This window comes from Micropterus salmoides, unplaced genomic scaffold, assembly GCF_014851395.1.
Source record: "Micropterus salmoides isolate LMB-PRFRI ecotype aquatic unplaced genomic scaffold, ASM1485139v1 Ms_hic_scaffold_9, whole genome shotgun sequence".
Lineage (NCBI taxonomy): Eukaryota > Metazoa > Chordata > Actinopteri > Centrarchiformes > Centrarchidae > Micropterus > Micropterus salmoides.
Window position 1 is genome coordinate 32431797 of NW_024044681.1, and position 18210 is coordinate 32450006.

The following is an 18210-nucleotide window of genomic DNA, read 5'->3' on the forward strand; positions in this document are numbered from 1 at the left end:
CTACTTTGCTGGTTAAACTGCTAAACACTTTACCTTTACTCTTATAAATCCATTTCTGTTTGTAATTTAATCTTAATAAAATTAAAATATTATCTTAATATTAAATATGTTAATATCCCTACTACACTGGCCGTTTCACTTTTTACGAGACTTTTTGAGGAATCAATACCAGACTCAAATGACTTCATGATTTTTACTGCATGCACCATGCTAGAAGCTAATCTGCAAAAGAACTTATTTATTTTGCTATTTGATTCACTTCTATTTCTAGAGCACCTTTTCATAACAGAGGTTATCTCATTGTACTTTTCAAACAGAGCAGGTCTAGACTGTGCTCTTTGTAATATTATTTGCAGAAACCCAACAGTGCCCACCACGAGGAAGCACTTAGCGACAGTGGCAGGGCCTTTATATCCGACTGTAGCTGTCAGATAAATGCAGTGCAGAATAAAGGACAATATTTCCCTATGAACTGTATTGTAACAGTGTATAAAATGGAAATATTCAAGAAACAGTATTGCTGAACTGTATTTAAATACTTTCAACAACTGCGTTATTTTCAGCCAGCAAAGTAGGACACTGTTGACCATTCATGAACAAAAGCCTCTGTAATAATTCATGTGAAATACCATATCAGCATGTACAGGTTTACAAGTGACAGAAGCACTGGAGAGAATTCACTACAGCACTACTACAGAAAACGGCACCACAGTCACAGTTATTCAATCCATATTTATTGCTGAAAATGAAATAACTCGATATATATATTAGTTACAATCCCTGCAGGGAAGTGACTGACATTCTGCAACAACAGTTAGGTCAGTCAGTTTCTGTGCACAGAGCAGATGCCAATGATAAAAAATAAAAACACACGCACACACACCAGGAAGCAGTTTATTAATCACATACAGCCCTACTGCTCACTGAATGCACAACAGCAGCCACTGCTAGCAGGCTGCCATAAGGAAGGGCCCTGAAGCGGAGCGTAATTAAAACAACCCGTTTTCCCCCCTCAGTAAAGGTGATTTCTGTGTGAATGGTAACAGATTTTTCTGCAGCCTGAATCAGACTGCAATCCGTGGTGGTGGAAGGGTGCAGGGTGATGAGAAGTGATCGCAGCTCGATTGTGAACTGTAAATACCAAGACACAAAGACAACCCACGCTGGCTCTGCAGTGTAGTGTTGTCATTAACAGCGAGTGAGTGTTTTTAATCTCTGAGTCTAATATTAATAATGATGTAAACACTCAGTTATCAGATATGTTATGTGCATAGGCTTCTTGATTATAGACATTGCAGATGGTGCAAAAACGTGACGGTACACTTGTCTCTCAGAGCCAATCCAACAGTGCGCTTCTGTCTTTAAATCCTCTGGTCTGAAAGTCACATCAAATAGAGGAGAACAAGTCCACCCGTGACATCATCCTCAGGATAACTCTAAGGCAATCTGTTAGTTCTGCCTGCTACTGTGCTGCATCATTTCTCTGAGCAGATTAACTCACTGACAAAACATTAACAGGATGTACAGAAATATCTTCAACAAGCTGCTTACAAAAAGAAAATACAATCATTAGCTGGATAAAAAAAAACAAACAGCCACTACTAGCCAACTATTTGGTTGCCCCCAAATGTGTTCACCCTTTCTCTCGTTCATGTGTTCATAGCTACATCCTTTAAAAAAAATAAAACATCAATTAAAAGAACGACGATTTCATTCGGTTGAAAAGCAGGATTTAAATGAGCCTAGAACAAATTTCATTAATGCGACAAGTAGTGTAACGTCACAGTCTCTGGATAAAGGTTCATACGGTTCCCTTTTGACACATTAACAGCCCTGCTGATAACAGTAGTGTGCAGGAGGAATCTTTTAGGAAGACAAAGAAGAAAGTTGCATATCGTTTGAAAACACAGCAGAGAGGAGTAAACACAAAATGCTTGCATACAGCGCGAGCTTCACGTTAGCCACACTGCTTGTCTTGTTTCCTGGTTGGAAGGGTGTTATCTCATGTTAATGGCCGGCGTTGCATGTAAACATGTTAACACAACCTCTGTACATGCCGATCATAAATAACTGGTTCTGATATCTTTTTAATGAGGTTGACATTTTCCCAGATAGCTTTGTTTTACAGCCGTTACACGCAAATGACATATGGCTGTTCTTCTGATCTCATTTTATTAGGAACAAAATTAAAAGGACTTTTAATGAATTGATATAAAGACCACATTTCATAGAATTAGTGTCAAAAGTAGTCGTGTCACTCCCACTTGCACCGGTGGTGCGGCGACAATATCATCTCCCTTTGTGAATGTTGTTAACACAACTCTCTACCACAAGAGTAGCTCCTGTCATTGCACTTTAAATAAAGGGTACTCAAATTGTGCAAATCATACAAACACCGCTCTTTTCTTTATCTTTGGTCCTGTTGGTCCACCGGAGGAAATTACGGTTTACAGCAGGGAGACTTTACTCTTTACCCACAGTGGCAGTGAGGTAAAGATTGACGGCCCACACCAGTCCCTTCTGTCAGTAACAAGGCCACAAAAGCACTTAAAGATTTCAAAATGTTGCATAAAAATCAAGAAAACATGCAATACAATATCCTCTGAAATGCCATTAATTCAAGACAGGTAGACCTTCATCCACACACTTGCTTTTGGTGGAATATCCGTTTCTTATAGGAAGCAGGAAATGGCAATAGAAGAGGGGGATATTACTCCATCTGCACAGCTTTCCCAATCACAATGCAGGAGCCCCACTATGCAAGTCGGGCATTTAGGGAGTAGGTTAGCCAGGAAGTCTACCAGTGAAAGTTTGAGGTGGAAGTGGCGACGGTAGTTGTTGTAGGAGGGAATGAGGTGAGGGGGGGTTGGGGTCACGCATGTGGCTCCCCGATGGAGGTAGAGCCATTGGCTTTGCCCTTATTCTTACTCTTACGGTTGAGCATCCGGCTAAGCGTGGCTGTTCGGCTGGCTCGCTCCACTGCAGCCGGAGACTCCAGGTAAACCAGGTCATTGTGTGACTGGCTCATCCCCGGGTCCTTGCGCTGGTGACGCCGCCGGAAGAAGAGCTTGGCACTCTTCTGAAGGAAGCTCCCTGTAGATTAGAAAAAAGAAAAAGGTCAGGAAATAATTATTGCGAATGACTGTGTCAAGATGACACCACTCAAGGCTAAATAAAACAGGTATGAACAATATTCATTTGAAGTATCTGAAGAAGTAGCAATCTGAAGACAGCTGAAGCAGCAGTGGCACAGAATTTGTGTTAGTTGGAAATTGTTGGTTATTGATGATGAAAAAAAATCTTTCACTACTCGTCTTTCCTCTGTCAAAGAGCTCTGTCAAGCTTTGGATAGTGACAAGAGACTGTGCTTAATCACCAGCTAACACACACTGAACTGTACCACCAGAGAGCAGCCACAAGGTCCAACCTCACTACAAGCGCATTCTCTCCTTTCAGCACATAAGGAGTTTCTGGGATTTGCTAATTTCTGTGGATTAGATTAGGTTGATATAAAACAACATAAACACTATGAAAACTAATTAATGACAAATTAGGAAAGTAACATCAGTATCCTACATACATAATAAATGCATACATCAGAAGGCTGAACAATATACTATACAGCAAAATGAGAAGATGTTTGATCTCCATTTGTGTGATATTTTACTCTGCAGTATATTTATAATGTTATTATGGACTGAAACTGTGAGAATGGTCTTTGCCACTTTTAGTCCCAGTGCACATGGCAAGGGAATATCTGAAAATACTCACAGCACTTTGTCTATATTGTGCAGCCCCACAAGTTCTAAATTGAGCAACTATATGATCTAATTTCTAATAGATTTTACATGAACTGAAAAATGAACGTGACATTGCAGAAAAACTATGTTATCTACTCGACCGATTGCTAGCAGACACTACACATACTAGAGTTCCAAGGATTCTAGTAACTCACAAGTAACTCATGAAGTAACTTACTCATCTGGATATAATGTCTGCTTAGCACTGCCTTCCTCTAAGATGGCAGTGATGACAGTTCAAAGAGGAAAGGTTGAAACAGTAGGAAGGAAAGAGAGAAAAGAACATGTAAACAGACTGCATCACTGGGCAGCGACGGCCGTGAAAACAATCAAACTGATAAAGTTTTGTCTGTAAGGAATTATGTTTTGAGAGGATTTTAAACATGACTTATGGAATAATACGGCCAGAAAAGACCAGCCATGTCACCATGTCCACAGTTACTCGCGAGTCCTCTCTGTGACCTCTCACCCCTTCTCTTCTTGCAGCTTGCCTCGGACACACACAGGGATAGTGAGGTGTGGACTAGTTCCTCCCCGGTTTGGCTCTCCCAGTCCTCCGGAGGCCGACCTATTCCACTGGGGCCTTCCTGGGGCTCAGACTCTTCTGGCGGGCTGCTGGTCCCTGACGCGATCGCTGTGGTCATATCCTGAGTAGAGCTGCCCTCTGACATCGAGGCGTCCATCGCTGCAGCGTAGCCCGCCATCAGAGCTAGCTCATCATCCTGAGACAAGGGCGTCTGGCAAATTAAGCAGATTCGCGTAGTTAAAATGTATTTCTAGTAAAAAGATAGCTTTAATCATTGGCACATTTAGTGCACTTCAACAACACTGGGTATCTGTTGCTGCTCCGGGCATGGCACACATTGTTTTATTTAAGATCTACTTCCTTCCTCTGTCTTCATGATCAACATGTCGGGGGACAATATCTTAAAAACTGTGGAAACTTATTTCCAGAGAAGCAAACACTTGTGACTGACCACTCATCGTCTCATTTAAACCCTGTATATGAAATAAGTGAAACTGTTCAACTAAAGTGAAATAAAAGAAAGTGAAACAGTATAATGCACCAGTGAAGAGTTCCTCTGGTACTGGAACTTACTTTGGCGATGCCAGAGATGATGATGGTACTCTTCTTCACTGGGGACTTGAGCTTCTGCTTGGCAGACTGGTGGAGTTGTCTGATGGCGGCCTCGGCCACCGGGTCCGTGCCATTAAGCATCAGCAGCTCAGTATCAGAAGAGGACAAGGCCTTGCTGACCGTGGCCCCTAGCATGGACGTGTGCTCTGAAACGCGACGCTCTGACAACTTGGGCTTGATAGTTGCCGCTTTCTGGGCAGGATCTGAGGGAGCACAAAGTCATCGACTGCTTCATGGGCATAATGGAAGTTCAAAACATTGTTAACAATGTGCATTATGGGCCAGATTTTATAAAGGTTTGTGTGAGTAAAAAGGTGTGCAAACTTGATATCACCAGCAAATTAACACATAAGCTGATTCTGATTGTGAAAAGTAATGGGAATGTAACATGCAAATAATTTACTACATGCAATGCGATCTAACAAGGCTAACGGCAATTTCATGCGAGTACAACCGCATCTGTATTTAATACGTTTGAAAGGAAGGTGCAAACCAAAGTGTTGCGAGGAGATGGCTGCTGTTATTGTTAAGAAGGAGGCACAGGCGTAATGAATGAAGAAGAGGTAGAGAAAGGGTTTTTTCCATTCGTGTCAATATTTTTGGCATGACTGGGGAACATATAACGTGCACATTTCGCCTCTCCAGCAATGCCATATTGGAGCTGACTTAAGGGCTGATTTGGAGCCAGTTACAAGGAGTAGTCAGCTGAGGGGAATGGGGCGTTGGGGCGAGAGACCGGGCACGCTGCGGACGGTTGGTGTCCCCTCTGGCTGGATGAAGCATGACACTCCTTGATTTTACGCATGATCCATGATGATACAGAAATATAGAAATTAATGACAAAAAGCATACTCTCAATATTTTAGAGACCCCCCAAAATTTCACAAATCATGTTTTTAGGGGAGTTCATGTCTTATTCCCCCTGGCTCCCCGTTGTTCACACTCTGTCTGGGTCATTCCAGCACACTGTATCTGTTTCTGCTGGGGTTTCCCAAAGCAGTTTTTCACGTGTGCTGTCCCAAGTACTTAGTGCAATCTGAGGCAGGATGGGCAGGTACGTATGATTTCCACATACTTCGGACACACTGAATGAATAAAACAAGGTTTTTACGCAGTGGCTGTTTTCCCTCCTGACTTTCCATGGCGGAAACCATTAAAACACGCAAAACCCTCATTTAAATACTGCCTACTCCATTGTGTTTGCACCTGTTGTCACATACGCAATAATTCTTAGTTGATCACCCATAACAGGTACATTGCACATGCAATATTTTAGAATGCACACGCACTTTTGTACTCTTTATTCTGGGTGTTAGTAAATCCGGCCCTATGAGTTGGAAAAAAATATGCATTTTCAGGTGTTTTTAAATAAAGAGCCTTTTTTCACAGCAGACATTTTGACATGTGATAGCAGGAAACATGCAGCTCTTACAAATAACATTAACGGTGGCCCTGTTCTGTCTGCTCTATTCAAGTGTCCAAATAAATGTTACAGTGTGACAGCGAGCCAGCATGCACAATACTAGGACCCCAAAACTGGAGCAGCTAAACGGAATTCAACCATGATGTACGTTATTATTTTCACTTGTGCTTCTTCTACTGTGGCATGTCGAAATGTCTTCCATGAAAAAGGCCTATCGACGTCTCGACTGTCTTTCTGCTATTGTTTAGGATTGGCAAATGTATGTATGTCATAACACTAACACCAAACTGCTGAACTTATTGTGTAGATGTAGTGTCTATAGGATTTTTTTTAGATATAGATCTCTTTGTTTTTGTACTACTTAGCATTGCATGTTTAATAAGAAATGTCTTGCCTTTTCCTCTCTAGACCTATTTAGGGATGGGACTGGTCTAACAGTGTATTTGAACTGTTGTAATTCAGTTTTAGATTTTATCAAACAGAAACCTCTAATTACTCTATTTATACTTTGCATTATTTTGGTGTCCAAGGTATCAGGCCCCAACTCTCATTGATATTGTAATAACAAGACTCACGCTAGCTGCTCTGTGAGGACGTACTTAGGCTGAATACGAACAACTTTAACATGCAAATGTTTAGCAGGTATAATATGCACATTGCCATCCATAGAGCCAGCCTCTGTTTAATGTCCTAGTAGGATCTTTTAGAGATTTTATTGCAAAATTTAAAATTTTTAAAAAAAATATTTTTTTTTAATGGTGATGCCATTTGCAGGAATTTGTATACAAATTGTATGGATTAAATCAATATTAAGATCATTATAACAGCATTATCTCAGCATGAGCAACAGCATATTTAAAGGGGAAACACATTTTCAATGCTCAATGGCATCATCATAAGTCAGAAGTAGAATAAGAGGCTTGTTACCAATATCAGCCACTGCACCATAGATCTGCTGGGTGCTGATAACTCTGGTTTTCAAAACTGAAATGCCAGCCTATACTGTTGTTTTGGAACGGTCTGTGGACATTTGAAGGCACACACTATCTCTTTGCATCAGCTGTTTTTACTTTTTTTTCTAACAACAGCATCACTTGAATAAATAGAAACCTCCATGAGCCTCCCTGCAGTGTAACTTGTTTGGTATGAATTATGAGACACATGCCTTCTCTGAAAAAGACCGGTCTCACTAGTCTTGAAGGTTTGCAGTGCTATACCTATGTTGAGTCCAAGAGGGAGCAGTCGACCCGGCTTGCTCTTCACTGCGGTGATGGTGGTGACCACCGTGCCACAGGGCATGACTGTACGGTCCATCTCCACCCTCTTACTGGAGGCTGGGGTGGGAGGGTGCCAGGACCTCACCTCACTGGGCTCCAGGTAGGTAAACTGAAGGACACAATTCTCCACAGTTAATATTCTAACTTTGTGTACGTGATAACCTCTGATATGTGAAAAAGAAGTAAACTATATCTGTTGATATAGGATAACATCCCAATGTTAACTGGGATAACAGTCTTACGTCAGTAGTAAGTGATCCAGTCACTATGTCTTTGGTCATGAGTGAAAATGTTTGCTGTCCTTTGGGATGCTTCTTTACAAGATCAAAAGGCACTGACACTTGACCAAGTAAGGAATCTGAAAATAAGAAAAACACACCAAATTTAGTCTGGTACTACCAGAACATGTGACAGTCAAAGTTTGGCAACAACAACAACAAAAAACCTCTTCTGTCATAATGACTAAAGCACAAATATCAAAAGGCAGCCAGTCATTTCCTTACTCTCTTGAGGTTGTCCATCATTCATTAGCTGCACATTGAGCTCCTTTGAAAGCCCATTCAATTCACTGGTGAGATAGAAAAAGAAAATATTAAAATGCATTACTTTGCAAAAACGGCGATTGTTTGAAGCATGCTATGGTAAAGCTTACAAGATAAACGGCTGGTCCCAGGCAGGAGTGCTTGTGTTCTTCAAAACAGAGGTGTTAAACCTCTGTGGAGGATCATCCAACTGCAGTACACACAGAGGATTCATGCTGCCTACAAACACAGCAGAAAACAATCAGCATCACAGTCATTTACAGCTGATCAAATACAACATGCTGCTGCTGGATTCAATTTTGCTTTGGTCACTTCCACTGCTTCACTTGAATGGGCAAAGGCAAGGTCAGCGTATATATGATAAATTATACATAGGGTAAAGGGCACTCACAAAGTGCTGGTTGAAAAATCTCCCTCAATACATGTGATGAAGCCTATTTCATGGAGGACTTAAACTGACAGTCATTAGCCACAAGCCAGGCTCCAGTACTGTGAAAGCATCGTGTCTTACTGGATACAACATCAGCAAAAACCTAAAGACAGAGCATCCACTGCAGCAGCTCTGGATCTGGCTTCTAGCCGACAGGAAGTCTCACAAGTGAAGCTAAGTATAACTGCTGTCCACTTAAAGGAAGGAAAATAGATGGTGAAGTGCTGAATGCTGTGTCATGTCTCTGCTGTACAATATTAAGTTTTGGGAAGGACACAACTAGAGAATGACTCAACACAGGAACTACCAAAACAAAGTTGTTGTCGACGATGTTAAGGTCTAAGACTTCATCGCTAACAACTATTTTAACAGCCTTTCATCAACTCAAAACATTTTGTCTTCGAGTTTCCTGGCTGACACTCACTGATCATAGGGGAGTCTTGCTTCTGTGCAGGTCTGTGCCACCACACTGGCTATAGCGAGTGTATTATTAATGATGATGGTGGGTGTTTTGTTAATATACTGCCAACACTGTTGAGGTTTAAACAGTAGATTACCACCTCTGAGAGCCAACTGGCAAACAAATCTCAGAAAACAAGTCTTAATATAACATCATTGGAATATTATGCATTTGAATTGACAAAATAAGTGAAGCTGGAAATATTTGCACTCAAGCAGGACCAGCAAGTGATTGAGCTGATTTGCAAAATGCCATATATGTAGTTTACTTCAGTATAACCCTTTCTTTATATTGATAATGCAATTAAAGGAAAAGTTTGATATTTGGGGAAATATTTCTATTAGCTTTCTTGCTGAGAGTTAGAGAAGAAGACCAATACTAAACCAAAGTGCAAATAAGCTGTGGCTATATGGGGGTTATGTGCCCAAGTTATTTTTTGGTTGGTGGCAGTGACTTCTTGAAGTCTTTACTGGCTGCTTGCAAACCTCATGCCGACGACAAGAAGTCATAGCGTCCAGTCAAAGAAACAGACAGACACATAACCCTCACAAAGCGTTTGGTTTTTGTACGGATATGAAATTTGTTTACCTTTGGACAAGGCCATGCTGGCCCATTTCCCCTTTTTCTAGTCTTTGAGCTGAGCTAAGCGTCTCATGGCTGTGGCTTCATATTAAACAGACTGTGCTAACGCTGCAAGAGAGCGAATACGCAGATTTCCTAAACTGTTCCTTTAAGGTTGTGTGGTCTTCTCCGGCAACTTTCTTGACACAGCATAGGTATAATGCAAAAGATTTCACTTTTTTATATGTACAGGGAAATGGAAGTGCCTTAATAAAAATACTAATTATTCTTTGTACTGCACCTTGTGTTTCCTCTTACATTACTGGGATGAACCTTAGGTAAATATGATTTGTTGGAAGGAGGCTGATGGATGGAGTTTATATGGCTATTGACACAGGATAAAGCTTGGAAGAAACATATCAAACACATCTTTTCTAGAGCTGTCAAATGTTTGCATTTCTTTGAACTGATAACCATAAGCCAGAGTTATGACTGCAATGTCGGTGTGAGTTGACCACTTGCCCACAAGGTACAGAGGTGACTGAGGACGGTTTATGAGCTCAGGACAGAATAAAGACACTAGCTACAGCTGTTTCATCAGAACCTGCAGCATCTTCCTCCTGATTCAGTGTCACCCGGATGTTCTTCACCAGCAGTTTCCAGTCGTGAGCACGGGGGGGTTTTGGGGGTGACACCACGTTGTTGCGGGCATCCTATTAGAGAAACCATAGTAAGTAAATAATTCCACAATGTCGACCGATTGGCTGCAATATAAATTGCAACATGTACCATACCTTATTAGCGGCTTTTTATTATAGAAGTGGCACAATGCTACTGAATCAAAAAGAAACTTTTCAGTAGATCAAATTGTATCATTGATCTTAGAAGATATCTACAACATGCTTTTGTGTAAATGGTGAAGTGTCAGATCCAACCCCCCCATTTCTTTATAGGAGAATACAACTACAGCCAGCTTCTCAACATCCAAGGTACAATGTGCATGTATTCATAGCATTCTGTGTGACAAAGACAATATAACAGTAGTTTGCACAAGAGGGGAGGACTCTATGAAAAACAACCCTGCTGACAGAATGTACTCTGTATTTGAATAGTATTTTCATAATGACCACTAGACTAAAATGTGAACACAAGAGTATAACACAAGATCAAATCAGAAACATGGCATGCCATGACATCCGGTGATGGCTGGGCAAACGGCGTGTCACCAAAAACCTTTTTGTAAATGCATGTCAGCATAATACACTGCTCAAAAAAATAAAGGGAACACTAAAATAACACATCCTAGGTCTGAATAAATGAAATAATCTCATTAACCTTCTGGCCCCATCATGGTCATTTTTGATCTGAGATACACTAAACGTCGTAAAATATATAATGAGGCCAGAGGGTTAAATACTCCTTTCTTTACATAGTTGAATGTGCTGACAACAAAAATCACACAAAAATTATCAATGGAAATCAAATTTATCAACCCATGGAGGTCTGGATTTGGAGTCACACTCCAATTCAAAGTGGAATACCACACTACAGGCCGATCCAACTTTGATGTAATGTCCTTAAAACAAGTCAAAATGAGACTATGTCACATCTGTCACATGTGCTCAGTGTGAACCTGCTTTCATCTGTGAAGAGCACAGGGCGCCAGTGGCGAATTTGCCAATCTTGGTGTTCTCTGGCAAATGCCAAACGTCCTGCACGGTGTTGGGCTGTAAGCACAACCCCCACCTGTGGACGTCGGGCCCTCGTACCACCCTCATGGAGTCTGTTTCTGACAGTCTGTTTCTTTTTGAGCAGACACATGCACATCTGTGGCCTGCTGGAGGTCATTTTGCAGGGCTCTGGCAGTGCTCCTCCTGCTCCTCCTTGCATAAAGGCGGAGGTAGCGGTCCTGCTGCTGGGTTGTTGCCCTCCTACGGCCTCCTCCACGTCTCCTGATGTACTGGCCTGTCTCCTGGTAGCGCCTCCGTGCTCTGGACACTACGCTGACAGACACAGCAAACCTTCTTGCCACAAATTGATTGTCAATCAGTGTTGCTTCCTAAGTGGACAGTTTGATTTCACAGGAGTGTGATTGACTTGGAGTTACATTGTGTTGTTTAAGTGTTCCCTTTATTTTTTTGAGCAGTGTACATTTGATGCATTAGTGCAGCAGAAACCAGCTGAGAACACAGCACTGACAACTCCTCACCTTGTAGGCAAACAGTTGCTTGTTTACATACCCAGCAGAGTAACATTATACTTCCTTTAGAGTGGTGTTTGTGTTACCTGATGAATGTAAATCAAATATTTACTCTCTTTTAGCTCCATTTTTGATCTCTAACGCTGGTCAGCTCTTTAGCTACCAAATGGTCCACTAGTCAGTTAGTCGCTGATGTTTGTCTCTGCTGTTTGGTGCTGAGTGAGTAGCACAGAGTGGCTTTTTAGAGCTTTTTTGCTGAAAATATCTGCCATCTGCAGCCGAAAAACATTATGAGAGTGGCAAGAGTGAAACAAAACAGAAAGGTTTTGAGCTGGTCAGCAATACAATTTAAAGAAACTCACTATGAAGCTCCATAAAGGCCAGGGCAGCTACAGATTCAGCTGATAATACTCTGTAGATTCATCACCACAAGTAACCACTTCCACATTTCAGTGTTGTTTTCTCTGTGTCATTCAATAATTTTTTTTTGGACAAATACAGATTATAGCCACTTTAAGGTCTATTTGTCAGTTTGCAGCATACTGCAAACAACGACCTGGCGTGACAGACTTGCACACACTTGTCTGCTTGGCGTTCTTGTGTGGCTGCTGTTAAGATGTCATTCATCAGGCTCCTCCACTCACCTTGACCTCTGAGGCCTGAGCAGGCCTGCAGCCCAGCAACACAGAGGGACGCGTCACACATAGCAGCTGCCTCAGCTGCTCCTTTATCGCTGCAACACTGGAAGTGTTGGCATTGCCCTGATAGAAAGAGGTCACGGTATCAGATAAATCACACACATATTAAAACTTCATTGACAGTATTAACACAAATACATAACCTCCTTTGTGTGAGCACAAAAAACAAAATACACCTCACTTTAAATGTTACATTTTATTTTTTTTTACTTTACTGGCCTGACGCAAAGTAAGGTTTTTTATTTTTGACAAAATCTTGCTATAGATTTTCAATAAAATCTTCAAAACAACAACAACAACAACAACAAACAAACAAAAACCTGTTTCAGTGTATCAGAACTAATACAGACAGGAGGTACATCCCTTTATCTGCAGCCTAACAATTACCTGGGTGAAAGTGGGTGTCACCTGCAGCTCCCCTGTCTCCAGGTGAGACACTCCCCAAGTCACCTTGATTTCATCTTTAGCTTCTTGCATCTTTAGATCAAGCTGAGGAACACAGAGAAAACCATATTTGCCTCACAATGTCATGGTGATCAGAGGTCATACACTGCTCAACAGCTTCACTTACAGTAAATCTATACAATAAACATAATGAGTTCAGGATGTTTAAACTTACAGTTTCAAAGTTAATTGGGGATTAACATGGTTTAAACAAATCCCAGGATTATTGTGGCTGCAGAATGTTCTGTAATTCATACAACTTTTTTAATCTTTGTGTCCCTCACTTGAAAATAAAGTACTAAATTACACTGCACCAGTTTTTTATATATATAGATTTGTTAATGTTAATTTGTTGACTCACTTCAATGGCAGTAAGCAAGTTTTTTCCCCGTGTAATTACATGGAAATTGTCTTCATTGTCTTTGTTTTATAAACTTCTTCCTCTTAAATCATGTTTTGTATACTAAGTCAGTGTAAGTAAACACTGAAATGATATGACCATTAACACCCACGCACTGGTCAACACCATACACTGTCCAACAAACTTCTGCAATTCCTCTATGGTCATCCTGACAGACCGGTTAAGTAGAGAATGTCAGCAAGATGTACATCTACATCTAGCTCAGCCAAGAAAGAAAATGAAAGAAGGAGAGAGAAATGAGAAAGACAGAAAACCAACTAGGCCATCCTGTCCCAGCATGCCTGGATTCCAGTGTAAGACTGAACAGCCGCCTCTGTGATGCCAAACAAAGGCCTCATCAGATAGCAATGAGAAGGATTCAAAAGAACAATATCACAGCTTGCATTAATAAGACCCGGGTCACTTCATACAAATCTTAAAGAGGAAGGCTATATTAGCAGCATAAAAATAACTGAAGAACAGAAACGGTTTGCCAAGAAGTGGCTTTTTAAATGTATAGCCATTAAAGTAGTTTAGAGGCTCACATCACCCGATTATAACTTCAACAAAAGAGAAGTGCTTGTTGTGAAGTCATACACTACATAGGGTTTTTACATTGCAAAGATACTGCCCATGTCACATGTGCCCCCCCCCCATCACATGCAACTGGCCATGTGGTGCAGTAGTGTGTTAAAAGACAAAGTCCACAAAGCAGCACACCGCAGTGTACTGGTGAATTATTGTGACCATATACTTTAAATGTCATGGGCTTCTGTTCCACATATCCCCAGCACTCATTACATGACAAGCCAGGACCATTCTAGCATGGGTCTCAGTCAAAAGCTAACACATGTTCCAGCAGATGGATGGAGACGTTTGAAAAGGCTTTCTGACTTTTCCAGACTAAGCTGAAACAATCAAGAGTGAAAGGGAGACAAGAGGCTTCCTTTATGTTCCTGCAACAACAACCGATCCCCAACCAAAACAAAACCGGCTCGACTCTAATCCTGAGTCTCTCACTCAGGTTGTATTTGTGGCACAGTGAACTCACGGGGGGGTTACAAGCACCTTATTGGTTTAAAAACAGCTTTAATACAATTGGGTTAGCTGGCATCCATACATTGGCTGAGATTTAACACAGAACCTAAGAACAGGACGCAAGCTTACCACTGCTTAATGCACACTAACCATTACACAACATCACCTTTGACGCTCTCTGCTTTATTTGAACACTGCATCAGAGTTTGACGAGGAAAGATTGTGAGTGAGCCATGGAAATGTTTTAGTCATGTTTGGCCATGATAAATAAAATAAATCCCTGTAATTTCCAGGTAAGAACAAGCAGTCATCAGTCATTTGTGTCATAGCGCCAGAGTCACATCTAGGCCCCTGATAAATGTGAATGTAGACAAAGCAGGGCCAGCCTTACTGGAAATGGGCCTGACAGTGATTTTAATGAGGTCTTCAGGACATTTGCCAAAAAAAGATATCCCAACCATTAAATCTGAGTCTTCTGCCAGCAGTGAGCCAATGCTGGGCCGCGCATCATGTTCAATAAAATCTCCCATTAAACTAAACCACAATGACTTCCAAAGGATGTGACTGTTTTCAGGCACCCCAGTGTTAAAGAGATATTCACAAAAGAACAGATGCGTATCGTTTATGTCTATGAAACGCACACCTTTAATAGATGCCTTTGGACCAACAATAGAGCATTTACCTGCAGCTCCAGTGGAGTTATACAGACTGTGTATTTACAAGGGTCTGGGGTGGCCATGGCTGTTGATGCTGCACTGACAGAGAACTGAAGCTTCTCCCCAACCACACTGCAGCAAGCGGCCTGTTGGGAAGACAAAGTGAGGCATTAGTGTATTATTATTATTATTATCATTAGTAAGCGAATGCTATAGCTTAAGCATTTCAATGCAACTCAGATGTAGTTATATCATGTACTATGGAAGCAACTCAAACAGGGAGGGAAACTAGAATTTGTACTAAAATGTAAGTTGCTGTATGATTATCCATGTGTGAAAGGATCTGTGAGGATTTGTTGACAATACATTTATGTTACCATGACATGGCATAAAAAGGCACGTGGCTTTTGCTAAAACGGATCCAAAAGCAAAATATTTGAGCAGTTATCCTGGATGAGTGAGAATCTACAGACATCTTAAAAGCAGTTCACACTGAACTGTAAAAAAGGAAAAGGATCTGCACTAGCTTCCAAAGGCATTATCAGCAAATCCAATCCTCTGCGAGTACAATAAATCCCCTTCACTGAAATGGAATACATCTTTAACAGAGTAAATTACCAACCATTGGTAAAGTGTCTTCTTACTTGAAAGATATTTATTCATTGCTTTCATTCTGATTTCAGTGTAGGTTACGTGTGTTTTTGCATCTAGTCTGATATTAGACCCCTGTGAGGAGAAACCTTAACATAAACATCAGTGCCGGTGCATTCCTGTCTGGCTGCTCCTCCTCAGTGCTGAGCTTGACAGCTATGTAAGCTTCTTAAAACGCACGCACGCACACATGCAGACGCAGTGTATATTTTTACCCACACACAGTAAAAATAAGCCTCTGTTCATTAGACTCCCTGCATTCAACAACAGAGCAGCTGGTATTTTGCTCCATATTACGATGATCACAAAAGAAAGGGCTGAGTTTGCACTGGGAGCACTGCTACGCCGACCAGGCCAGCAGCAGAGCAAGCTATTTGTCCCTATCTGACCTCGCTAAAAACATAAAAAGCCCTCCGGTGGCAGTTTGTTTTACACACGGTCTGCAGCAGGTTAGCACATAATCTGATGAAAGAAGCACTATTCAAGTGTTTATAGTCTTTTTCATGTATACGTTTTCATTCACAGTGATTTTTGTAGTGAGCAGGTTGACACCTGGGAAAAAAAAATAGCCAAGCAGATTCATTTGTCAGATCTAAATGAACGGAGGAAATGTCTGTACCAGTATTTCTGAGTTGATGAGTCAGTGCTTGTTCACTGTGGGCTTAAATGCAGCACTTGGTGGTAAAGCAACTCCCTCTCCACTGAATTAGGGAAAGGGAGATTGATTTGAGGGACAGCCTTTGTCAATAACGCACACAAACAAGGAAAGTAGAAATCCAGTCTGTTGCTATAATCAAGATGAATGCTACACCATGGGAAATAAAATATATAATTGTCTTTAATAACACACACAACACTGCCACAGATCTAGATAACGCTCAGAAAAAGATCTTCATTGATCACTGGAAATACACAAAACAAAACAGCCATAAACACACGAGAAAAAGGCATTTCCTTCAACTGTACTGATAAAACACCTTAAGGTTAGTATACCTTGTTTCTGGCCGACTTCTGAAAGCTGGACACTTGGCTGACCATGAGCTCTGAGGCCTGAAGATCATCCTCTTCAAACGTCAGCAGAACAGAACCCTAATGAGGAAGAAGACAATAAGCTTAAAACAATAGTAAACACCTATTACACAACTCACAGAGAGCGGGGGAATGAGGATGCCAATAAATGAACAATGATCTGAGCTGGCGACGTCAATGCATGTGTTCTGACTTGATATTTCTAAGGAATAGAAACAAACGCAGATGGTTCAGAAGTGGTGCAAGAGGGTGCAAAAGTGTACATGAACATGTCAGATCAAATTATGTCCGATGTCAAAAGAAAGGGGTAAGATTTCATTGGAGTAGGGTGGGTCTGCAAAAGCTATCCATATGAGAGCACAGATAAGGGGATTTACTTGAGTTATTACAACCCTGTCACACCATATGACAAGCTGCACTTTCTTCACTGAAGTCACCTGCCTGCCACAGAGTAGTGATGGCCTGGTGGTCATGAGACTTACCCCACGCTTCCTTGATTCGTCATTCAAAGCCCTGCACCAAGCTCCTCTCCACTGACTTTTCCAGCTCGCCAGTGACAGCGCCCATCCCAGCAGAGAGGCGGCTTCCTCCTTCGCCGCATTGTCCTCCGCTGCTCTCTGCTTATTTCCTACACCCCTTTGTTGGAAATACTGTACGAAATACAGTATGAGAGTGACCAGGGACGCAAGGAAAAGTGTGACCATGCATATCCACTGCGGATCCTCCAAACCAAAATATGAACTGGAACCCTCAAAGTCGGACATTCTTTGCAAATGAAAACGATGATCACAGCTTAACACACCTCCTTTGAGAGGTTTCCTGGCAACCTCATAGTAAGTAATTTGGTCAGGGAACGGCCAAATCAGTGAAAGCGATCTCCCACAACTGATAACAGCCCAGATATCAACCCCCAAAACATATTATGCTTTTTGTTATCCATGTTGCAGTACTCCGTAACAGATTTTAAAAGCCATATAGAGGTCGTAAATGACAAAAGCTGGTTATAGAGACTTAGACCACTGTCAAAGAGCTAAAGGTAGTCTCTGGCTTCTCTCCCCCTTCTCATTGAATATGGTTGTTAGCTTAGTAAAGCTAATCTTCGCCACGGTTCGCTTAACTAGCTATTCAACATTAGCTACTGAACCACTAAAGTTGAGCAAATAGGGATTATTTCCAAAGTTTGCAGTTGAGCTCCACCAAACGATATCCAGATACAGAACAAGAGTCCCGGGAAAACATCCTGGAAGCGAGGAGAGCAGTCCTTACCGCTGGACTTTGAGTGCGGCTCAGTATGACTGTATAAAGTTGCAGCTTGGAAACGGATATGTGGCACAAACTGTAACTCCCAGAATGCACAGCGGCAAATGACAGAATTTGTTGACGTCCGGTGGTCGTGCGAACTTAAGCGTTTTTCACAACGGAGGCTACGGTGTGGTACCTAGAAGAAATTATTAGCTCATGAA

The 18210-nt window shown here is 41.5% G+C and overlaps 1 protein-coding gene across 1 annotated transcript; it reads right to left on the bottom strand.

Moving 5' to 3' along the window:
* Positions 1 to 712: 712 nt before the first annotated feature.
* Positions 713 to 18066, bottom strand: LOC119895792 (C2 domain-containing protein 2). Its single transcript, XM_038709110.1, has 13 exons — positions 17230 to 18066; positions 16712 to 16807; positions 15094 to 15213; positions 12917 to 13018; positions 12476 to 12592; positions 10236 to 10344; positions 8291 to 8399; positions 8142 to 8206; positions 7881 to 7996; positions 7579 to 7747; positions 4900 to 5141; positions 4270 to 4537; positions 713 to 3093 (listed from the first exon to the last, which is right to left on the bottom strand). The coding sequence occupies exons 1-13, from the start codon at positions 17509 to 17511 to the stop codon at positions 2873 to 2875; spliced, it is 2016 nt and encodes a 671-aa protein (XP_038565038.1). The 5' UTR covers positions 17512 to 18066; the 3' UTR covers positions 713 to 2872.
* Between the last annotated feature and the right edge of the window lie 144 nt (positions 18067 to 18210).